The sequence below is a fragment of the Mirounga angustirostris genome, unplaced genomic scaffold (genome assembly GCF_029215605.1).
Source record: "Mirounga angustirostris isolate CCGP_5_RB_7025 unplaced genomic scaffold, mMirAng1.0.hap1 SCAF_3, whole genome shotgun sequence".
Taxonomy (NCBI): domain Eukaryota; kingdom Metazoa; phylum Chordata; class Mammalia; order Carnivora; family Phocidae; genus Mirounga; species Mirounga angustirostris.
The window spans coordinates 8,984,904-8,996,216 of NW_026991711.1; the positions used below are offsets into that span (position 1 = coordinate 8,984,904).

General features: G+C 38.4%; 1 protein-coding gene across 2 annotated transcripts in view; it reads right to left on the minus strand.

Moving 5' to 3' along the window:
• Positions 1 to 11,313, minus strand: part of LOC123839884 (putative methyltransferase-like protein 21E) — a 45,325-nt gene extending 34,012 nt beyond the window's left edge. Inside the window, exons 1-2 of one of the 2 annotated variants that reach the window (XM_045869690.3) lie at positions 10,300 to 11,313; positions 9,532 to 9,611 (exon numbers count right to left, since the gene is read on the minus strand). In XM_045869690.3, coding sequence (XP_045725646.1) covers positions 9,532 to 9,601 — 70 coding nt within the window. In that variant the 5' untranslated portion in view covers positions 9,602 to 9,611; positions 10,300 to 11,313. The remainder of the gene's footprint in view (positions 1 to 9,531; positions 9,612 to 10,299) is intronic. The other variant, XM_045869689.3, reaches the window with a different exon arrangement.

Below are 11,313 nucleotides of genomic sequence, written 5' to 3' on the forward strand. Positions count from 1 at the left end.
GAGCCTTATTAACTTGACCAAGTTCATGCAACTTGTAAATGAAGGAGCCAAAATATGAGTTCTTTTTTTTTTTTTTTTATTGTTCCAAAGCCCCCTCTCTACTCCTAAAAAGCTAGAATGTAATTTAAAAAAACTGGTTGTCTCTAAGAATTTACAAACTAGTTATGGAGCAAGACACACATCTTTCTCTACGTCTCTATTTCCTCCTTTGTAAAATGTGAAAGATAGAAGATAGCACCAAAGAGTGCTGGGTGATTTAAACAAGATGCTGTATGTAAAGTGCTTAGCACCTTGGCTATTACATGGAGCTCAATAAATCATTATCATTATTATAACTTATTATATCTTGGTCATGAAACTAAATAATATTAACATGATCACCATATAAACAAAAATATTGGATTGTGAGGTATCAGAATTAAATTAATTGAAAATTCTATACTTACTCATAGAAGCAGAGAGTAGAATGGTGGTTGCCAGGAGCAGGGGTAGGGGAAATGGGGAGATATTGGTCAAAGGGTGCAGTTTCATTTACGCAAGATTAGTAAGTTCTGGAGATCCAATGCATAGCATGGTGACTATAGTTAATAATAATGTATACTTGAAATTGGCTAAGAGAGTAGCTCTTAAGTGTTCTCATCACAAAAACAAGAAAACAGTAACTATGTGAAGTGATGGATATGTCAATTAGCTTGATTGCTGTGTTCATTTCTATATATCTATACATCTATACATCTATATATATATCAAAACATAATTCACACACCTTAAATATCTACAATTCTTACTAGTCGACTATAACTCTAGAATAAAAGAAAATTCTAGAGTTAAATAAGTAAGGGGGAATGCACTGTGGTGAGGGTCACTAATGAATGGCTTCAGGAAGGAAATGTGTCTTAAGTTTAACCTTTGATCTATGATTTGCATTAATAGAGAAGCTTTGTATTTCTTATACCAATTCTTAACACCCATTGACTTTTCAAGTCTCCTTTCTATTCTCTGAGTCTGGCTAGAGTCCTGCTAGCCACTTCCCCAACCCAGCACTCAATCCAGGGCTAGTTCTCTTCAGCATAGTTCTTAATGCTTAAAAGAAGAAGTAGGGAAAGGGAGGGGCAGGGAAGGAAGGAAGGGAGGGGAGGAGAGGGGAGGGGAGGGTGGAAGGAAGGAACATACGGATGGATATACATACAAGGTGGAGTCTTGCCTGATGGGAGTGCATCATGACCTGATGGGCATGATTAACTCACACCTCAGTCCTGAGATCCAAAAATAAGCAAGTAAATAAACAAATAACAAATACAAGTATTTCCAAGAAATTTGGGGGCAATACAAAAATTTCTTATTCTGGTCCTCATAGAAGACAATCTCCTCCTAGAAAACTTATTTCCCAAATCTCAAAAATTAAAAACTTTCACAATTTCCAACACTGCAATTATTCAAAGTTTTAAAACAGATGCATCACTCAAAAATAAAATGTCATAGAATCCTAGAATGTCAGGGCACCTGGGTGGCTCAGTCACTAAGCGTCTGCCTTCAGCTCAGGTCATGATCCCAGGGTCCTGGGATCAAGCCCCACATCAGGCTCCTTGCTCAGCGGGAAGCCTGCTTCTCCTCTCCCACTCCCCCTGCTTGTGTTCTCTCTGTCAAATAAATAAATAAAATCTTTAAAAAAAAAAATCCTAGAATGTCAAGATGGAAAACACTTCAGATACCTTCTATTGCACCTCATGCTCATGTTGGGTGTAAACTACATATCAGCTTGTTCAGCCTCTTTGAATATTCCCAATAAGGGTAAATATGTTACTTCACAAGATACATTTAGAAAATATGATTATTGAAAATTCTTCTCAATATTAAGCCAAAATCTGACACCACCGATTTTTTGTCTATTACTCCTAAAAGTAAGCTCCAAGGTGAGCAAACTTTTATTTTTAAAACATGTTCCAAAATTTTAGGACAGAGGAAAACAAGCAAAAAAAAAAAAAATTTTATATATATATATATATATATATATCTCCAGTGCCAGTCTTAAAAATTCTGGACTCAAGAGTATGTGAAAACCTCAAGAGACTTTTAAACTTCTCCACTGCATTGAGGCAAGAATAAGTAGAAGTGACAATGTTGAGTCCCTAAGTCCTAAGAGATGTTATTTCCAACTCTGTCCTATGAGATCTGATAACATCATTCCCCAGTATTCAGGGAGCAGAATGGCTAGATGGAGGTAGATCAAGTTTGACATTGTTGAAAACTTCCCTCAGAGGCCACAAACCTGGGGGGACTTCCTGTCAATATGATTTCCTATCCTATATTTTGTGATCCCTCAGTAGAGTCCTTCTAAGGATCCACACAGAAACAGGTACTCCTCAAAAAAACTCTAACTTAACTTAATGCCATAGGAAGGGCCCAGTCTACACCCACTCCACCACCAGCACAAACACTGACCTTTGGCAGAGATACAGGAAAACAGAGATGAAAAACTGATATTCTTCAGCAAGAGCCACCTCTTCAAATCCATTTCACTGTACTTCTTCAACTATGGCATGCGTTCACATGCAAGAAGAGCTCTAAGAACCAAAAATATAGGGGCGCCTGGGTGGCTCAGTCAGTTAAGCGTCTGCCTTCAGCTCAGGTCATGATCCCAGGGTCCTGGGATTGAGCCCCGCATCGGGCTCCCTGCTCCGTGGGGAGTCTGCTTCTCCCTCTCCCTCTCCCTCTCCCCCTGCTTGTTTTCCTTCTCTCACTGTGTCTCTCTCTATCAAATAAATAAATAAAATCTTTAAAAAAAAATATTCGTAATATGTTTTACTGGAACTTGAACTTTCATTTCATTATATTCACAGGCCTTGCTGAGATGGGGTGGGGGTGGGGGCAGCATTTGCTGCAGAAGTTCCTTAGGGAAAAGCAGGAAACAGTAATTGCGTCCTTGACCTTTCGCTGAATGTGCCCTCTTGGGCCTCCTTGCATGCCCTTTGTAAGTGGAGCACTTTTTGACAAGTCACCCAAGGTATCAGGGATTAATAGATGTTAGAGTACACTAAATCCCAGGAGCATCTCCTAAAGTTCCAATCTTTGATATAAAAACTTTGCCAGTGAATATTTACTGCTACAACCTGACGTCTTTGACTTTGCAGTTTCTTTTAAAGGTTAGTGGACCAGATTAATGCTACAGTCCTAACAACAGTATAATAACAAATGAGTCCTGGTTTTTTACTGTCTTTCTAAATAAACAAAACTAGCCATTTTTTTAGAATGGCCACATCTTTACCTTCATAAGGAAGTGAGATTTAAAAACATGTATGTGAATATATTATTACAATCAAAAATTACTTACACCTCCCAAAGTAAAAGATCTTCAAAGAGATTTAATGAAACAACAATAGCCACTATTAATTGCATATACACTTAAAAGAGCACAGCTCTATCCATCTATATGTGGTCATTCAAAATTAATTACACACCCAGGATGACTATGTATCTTACAGAAAATATTGTCAGGTTGAATAAAAATTAATTGATAATGTTTTATATTAATATTCTCTTTTGGGGCGCCTGGGTGGCTCAGTTGGTTAAGCGACTGCCTTCAGCTCAGGTCATGATCCCAGGGTCCTGGGATCGAGTCCCGCATCAGGCTCCCTGCTCTTTGGAAAGCCTGCCTCTCCCTCCCCCACTCCCCCTGCTTGTGTTCCCTCTCTCGCTGTGTCTCTCTCTGTCAAATAAATAAATAAAATCTTTAAAAAAAAAAAAAAAATTCTCTTTTGCATTTAAATACTATATAAACACTACAGGCATTCCTTAAGAAGTCAGTCTCATAAAATGTTAGTATAATTTATAACAGGAAACCAAAATGTACCAAACTTGGCTGCTTAAAATACTTTGTCTAGATGTAATATGTAGGATTTTAAAAGCAAATATACACGTGTGGTTATTTCTATCTTAAAATTTTGACTGCTGTTTTTCAGCATTAACTTTGATTTAAAGATTTTGAGGTAACAATTTTAACAGCAGTCATTTATTTAAACCGAAAGATATGTTTAAGTTTTAGCAATATCACCACCTTGATGACAAGAGCCTCCAAACTGAAATCTAGTGGAAAGAGCAGCACTATATATCCTTATGTGAGCCTTGTAATAAAAAGGAGAAATCTATCCCCCAAATAATATTCAAAGAATATGTTCCTTAAAATACATGCTTAGTTATTTATTGAATATGGGATTGAATCTTGAGAAGATTAATGAGTGATTAGAGTAGATATTCTTTGGCCTTTAGTTAAGATTTGAAGAGAAATTTCCTCCAAAATTTAATAACATTATCATACAATAGAATTCTAATTTACATTTCTGAAGAATATTGTTTCCACACATATTCTCTCCTTGTTACCTAGCACTTAGGCCCTGAGACAAGTAACTAAAACTGAGTAATGTTACACAAAATGTTGAATCTTGACTTTCCTATATGAAAAGCAGAAAGCTGTATCTTTTGATAAAAGCTATCTACTACAATCTTAAGAGTGTATTTTATTAATGAGTTTAATATTAAAACATAAATATCAAAACAAACTAAATAAAACATAATCAAGACAATATTACAATTATGTTGCTATTTTGGGTTTATTTTAATGCTCTTTGATACAAAAAAGACTTAACACGATTTTCCTGCTATTAAATCTTTGCTGATAGTGAATAAAATCTACCAGGTGCTCTTGTTCTCCTGAGAATTAACAATTTCAAGTATGAAGTGAAAATTAGCAGGATTCTGCTACATTATGATGATGCTTTTCTTAGGAGGAAAATCTAACAGTGAATTCACTTCAGAGGCTAGATTACAGCTAGCCTTCAAAAACAGAAGCACCATCTATATTTTTCTCTTTTATACTTTTAAGGTCAATAACAACAATACTAAATGGAAGGGTCATATCACAGAAATACACCAAAAAATGTCTTTAATAGCTATGACAGGTGAATTTAAGCTTCCATTTGAGGGCTATCATGAAAACCTGTCAGCAAAATTTAAAGTAAAATCCCCTCTACTACATGAAAGGGTCTTGTCATTCAACAGAATCTTCTATTCAAAGATGAATGTCATGTGTCTCTTAGAAATAGCCAGAGATTTAAAAAAAAATGTTAAAGATATTTTCCAATTAGTAAATGGTCACAGGCTAACTGAAAGATAGAATTCTGAATGCCTCAGCAATGTCAAGGTCTTGGGCCTGATGTTAAAATTAATTCTTGAAAAGAGTTCACGAATATTTTTTGTCTGGAGGTCTGCTTAGTTTCAAGAATATACAGAGGTTATCTTTGATCAAGTGGATCAAATGATGCTACATTTACAGAAGAAGGACAATTCATCTTTTACTGGGCTGCTCAGGATGCAAGTGGGAAACAAAAACAAAACAAAACAAAATTAGTTGTACTCGATGTCTGCTGCTGGATTGTTGTGGGGACAGACACTTAAGCAATTGTGAATGAAGTATGATAAGCACAATAAAAGAAGTATTTCTAAAGTGCTTTGGGAAGCACCACTGGTTGGTGAATCAGAAGAAGCATTCTCAAGGAGGAGACATTTGAACATGCGGGGGGAAGAGGAAGGCGGCCAGGCCGAGAAGGGAGATGAACCGCCTACCACTGCGGGGAGACAGGCCAGGGGAGTGGTCAAAAGACCCATGGAGCTGGTTTCCAAGGTACCTGTTGGGGTGTTGTAGAAAATAAGCCTACAGAAGCAGATCGGGGTTGCACTTGCGGGAACAAATAGAACAAATGTTGACCTTTGTTCTCTAAGGTGAGGGGTTAGGGCAGGAACTGACGTGAGCAAATTTGTCACTGAGGCACTCACCTCTGGCAGCAGCGGCTGAGGCTACACTAGGAGCTCTTGGAAGACTACTGCAATAATCCAGGCAAAGCTGAACTAAAGCAGCAGCATTGGGTCTAGGAGCCAAGCATGAATTCCTGAGCCTTGGAAGTGGTGGTAGATCCCCACTCCAGGGCAACAACTGACAGGCAAACTTGACACTCACACTTGTGTTCTGAAGACGTTTGAGGCAGACTGATATATTTAAGAGTGATTTTTATTCAATATGTGGAAAATACATTAGTTTTAGCTGATAGTTGTTCAGGTTACTGTTTAAACACATACCATGAGTTGATGAATGATTCTCACATTAGTAATTATACGTGCTGTAGTCCTTCAACCACTACGTTAAAACTACTGCCTCAGACTATAGTTTGATACGTCCCTTAAACAGCAATAGAATTACTCAGATAAACTTTCTTCTTCATAATCCAACTCTGTAAAGATTTATAAAGATGCTTGTGAACGATTTTCACCTGATATCCCTAAATAATACATTATACTCGGTTCTGAGAGGAGCCAACGGACTGGGGACCAGAAACACAAGATCATTACCAATGAGCAAACTGCAAGTCCAACAGGCCTCAGTCATAGCTAATTCATTCATTCACTCATTTTATTCAGTACCTGGGTGCTATGAATATAAAGATAGAGCAACATATAAATGTTATAACAGACTCAAAAATAGATAGAGAAAGCTCCACATCTTGCAGAGCTCAGAAAAGAATGACCTGAGGGCGCCTGGGTGGCTCAGATGGTTAAGCGTCTGCCTTCGGCTCAGGTCATGATCCCAGGGTCCTGGGATCGAGTCCCGCATCGGGCTCCCTGCTAGGCGGGGAGCCTGCTTCTCCCTCTGCCTCTCTCTTTCTGTCTCTAATGAATAAATAAATAAAATCTTTAAAAAAAAAAAAAAAAAGAAAAGAATGACCTGAGCCCTGATGATGATGAGTCTACGAGTCAAATAAGAAGACAAGACACATCGTGCAGAGAAAACAGCACATGCAAAAGCCCACTGGCAAAAAGACTCTTGGCAGTTTTCCAGTTTGGGAAACTCTGAGAACTAAAATGTAGGATGAGTGGCGTTATAGCATGAGATAAAATACTTAAGTCATGCTAAGAAGTCTTGATTTTGTCCTATTGGAAATAATGAGACATGGAAGAATTTTAGGCAGAAGGTGAATGTGACAGGATTTGAATTTTTGAAGAGATCATGCAGCTATAGAGAAAACTAAAAAGGAAGATGTAGAGAGGATAAAGAAAGGGCCCTGGCCCAGAGTGGGGCAGCCAGGTAGGCAGAAGGTACTTACAACAGTCCCAAGAAGAAATAATAAAGACCTGAATCAAGACAATTGGTGTCAGAGGGTATGAGGAGTCAGGAAATATAAGTTGGTAAAATTGGTGGGATGGAATGATGAACGGTATGAGGAGGAGGGACCAGGATGATTCTAGATTTCTGGGCAGCCAGGAAAATGAAGTTGCCATAAACTGAGATAGAAAATATAGGTTGGGCAGGGGTGTAAATCTGCAAAGGGAAATTATTTTCTTAACATGCATTACTCTGTGGTATGACACGCTGGCCACAGAGGTGTGCCATTCAGGTTAAGGGAGGGTGCCGCTGGGAGCACAGCTGCCCAATGGCTCCAGCTCGGTCCCTTTGGCTCCTCAGAGGCCATGCCTCCCCCGGGACTGCCCCCTAACGCCACTTCCCTCCCCTTCCACTGACAACATGCGTCTAGTGGGAGACTTGCTCCCTCTCCTCTCACACGTGTCAGAACTGCATCGTGATCTGATGGCTCTCCCCACCGACTTCTGTCCCTTCTTTCTTTATCGTCCACAAACATTTCCCCCAGTAAATCTCCTGCACATTTAATCCCATTTTGGCATCTGCTTCTGGAGGGCTCTGAATGGACACAAGGTAGTACGGAGGACATCAAGTAAGCAGTTAAAGGGGCAGATTTGGGAGTCATGCACAGAAATCACTGAGCCTTGGGTTAGGACGAACCTGCTCCAAGTCCACAGAGCCTGAGGAGCTATGTTATAACACACTGCCATGTGGGATAACAGCCGGAGGGTAGCTGTCAGCAAGAGGTAGGCAACACAAGATATTTGGAATAGTTAATGTGGATAAGGTTTTAGACAGCTTAGACTCTTAATGTAGCATTAGAAACCATAGACAGAGGACTATTTGGTATGTGCCACAGTCCTAACTGTAATCTGTGTATAACTTAGTGACATCCTATAATTCTTGGACCTTCAGGCAAGCGCTGAAATAGAACTGGGCTATAGGTTTGCTCCATCTTTTTCAAGCACAAGATACTAAGTATAAGAGTTAGGACAGGTAAAGTCAGTATCCTTCAGCACTAAAGAACTGAGTGTTCCTCTGGTTAGTGGACGTCTTTCCAACAAAAAGCCATCTGACTCTGCCCCCACAGCACACACTTAATCTGCCTGTGAACATATTTTTAAAGCTTTAGGCTATCTAGATGATTATGGGTGTGTTTTCTCGTGTTATAAAAATTTTTAACACTAGTTCTGTCTCGACCTTACCTTGAACTTCTCCCATTTCCTTTGTAATTTGACAAATTATCGTATGCACAGTTGAAACCAAGCATTGTTACTAATGATAATGATAATGATGAAATTTTATTCATAAACTGCACAGAAATTGCATCTTCATTCAAATCATCTAAATGGTTGGATTCTCTAAGTGATTACGACTTCAAATGTTTAGGTTTGCAAAAATCACTACAGTAAAACCATTGTGTTAAAGCCATGTAGGCTGCCAACACTGGGTATACTCCCAGCTCTCTTGGCCTAAAGATATGCTCACGTAGGTAGAGGCCACCTGATATGCCTAAAAAGGGGGGGAGGGCGGGGGGAAAGGACTACAACTCTTAGAAAACATCCATGTGTAGATAAAGGAGAGAGAAGAAGAAAGAAGCCAAGATAATTAAATTTGCATGACAAATGTTCTACAAAAACATAGTACTAGCTCTTCAGGTCTACATCAAGAGTGTCTGTCTGCACTTTTCATTTCAAGTCAATGGGGATAGCTACATTACATAATCCATGCAAAGGCACTCTCGATATTTAAAATGATGTAAAAATGGGAAGTCTGTTTCAAATAACTACAATTATAGCAGAATTCAAACTTAAATTCTCCTTATACTGAAAGGTCAAATCACATTATGTATTTGTCTCTATTAATACATCAGAGGAACCATAAACACAGACTAAAAATGTTTTTATAGTCTAAAATCATCTTTCATGCAGGCATTCATAAAAACTTGTAGCCTTACACAAAACTATTTTTATCTCTCTTCCTATCTAAAAAGAAATATGTTAGAAATCACAATCATGTATGTAGTGTATAGCACTTGGGGAAAAAATTTATTCTTCTTTTTCATATCAAAAAAAAAATTCTAACTACTTAGCAAGTCTATATATTTAATTTGTCAAAATTATCCCTAACATATCATCAGGACCATAGGTATCAGAGTAGACATTCCGCATTATTATAGATATTTTCAGGTTAGCAAATGCAAGCCAAGATGCAATATGCAATTGACAAGTCTTTGCTCTCTTTAAGACGTTAGGGAACACTGAGAAGGTAAGCACTTATATTCTATTAGTTGTTTGTCTTCTTAGAATTGGTCAAATTATATAAAGAAACATAAAATAATTTACCTTTTTCAACTCCTGGATCCATTAAGCGATGAACTAATGGATGGCTATATATTGATGTTTTCTTGATCATTTCTTGAAAACTAGGCAAATAATACATTAAAATATCAACTGGTAATAATTAATTCAAAAGTGTGTGTTAAGTGCTTTTATATACCTAATAAAGCTGAAGTAACATCAAACATACCATAGAAAATTCTATTAAAATTTCATATATTAATAAATTGTGATTTAAGATAGACCCCCCCCAAACACAATCTATGCAGTACAAATCAAAATTTGGACAAAGGCTTCAGAGTCAGAAATTTTAAAAGCTACTGGAAGAAAAAAAGACATTACTTCACTAGAGACTACCTCAGCTATCACTAAGAAAGGCATCTTCTTTATATTGACTGGTCGGAGAGCAATCTTCACATTTAAGAGGTGATTAAAACATTGGGAGAAAATGAATTTCGTTCAGTGTAGTGAAAACCACAGCATTAATCTAAAATAGCAACAGAGGCAAAGTTCACTTGTTTCTATCAGTACATCATTAGTAAGAACCCAATGTCTAATAGACCAACCACCAAATGGTCTTTTGAGTAGCTTTCACATTAAAGAACCCATATACCATGTCACCAAATATATGTAAAATTGAAGAAATTAAAGTTTTTTGTGCCTCTCAAATAGAGCATATCATGTGAATAAGTTTAACCAACTGTTATTCCAGCTTCAGGAAAAAACGATTTGATGTTTTACATTTCAGTTTTGGTTCATATTATAAATAATCACCGTACTCCCGTGAATTTATATAGCACTCCCTTCTTCCAAGGATCCCAGAACACTTTTCACAGCCACCACATTTTTCTTTGCAGTATGTCTCAATAAGTTAGAAGACAAATCATTTTCTCCTGCAGCTTACAGATGAAGAAAGCATGAAGTTAAATAACGTCCCTGAGGTCACCAGCTAAACAACAGCAAACGTGGTCACGCGTTTTGTTCCCAATTTAGTTCCTCTTCCATTTAAGGAAAAAAAAAAGCAGTCTTTACTACACGTGTCTGCCTGAAGGTCAACGTTTGTTAAATGTTAAGTCCGGACATACCTAAACGGGTTAGCTGAGTTCTAGAAGTTTAAAAAATATCATCCACACAGCTTTTGTTTTGCTGGAGAGACCTCTGAGGGTGCTTGGAAAGGCCAGCTCCGAAGCAAGCACACTGGCAGCAAGTCCTCGCAGGAGGGATTAGGATCCTGACAGCTGCAGCTTCCAAGCCTCGGGGGTACAGCAATGAGGCTGGAATGCACGTAAATAAGGGGGCTGGAAAATAGGAATATTCCCTGTGTCTCACAAACAGAGCTAGAGCCAGTGAGTGAACATAAACCAGTGCTACAAGCGAGTGAAGACTATTTGAGCAGAGCGACCCCTTTTTTAACTTCGATGCCAAGAGTTATTTAGGACTCCACAGCTATGACGTCCAGTGGGACGGAGGCTGCGTACTTTTTCTGTCACATGTCTGGGTGTGAGCATCATTTTTAGAATCAGACAGCCGCACCAGAAAGTTAGAGGATGTGTGAAGTAGCACTCTGGGCACAGGCATCCAACTGTAATTCCTTCCGACTAGGACTGAAGCGGAAGGCGGAGGGTGTCTGTTACCCGAACAGTTGCACGTGCACACGCATGGCTGCATCTCAGAGCACGTATAAATCTCCCTGGTCACTCAGAATGTCCTTAATAAGAAGTTACTATAGGTAACAAAATCGAGCAATATTGTAAAGTTAAATAAACTTAGAGGAGTGTAGGTACAGCT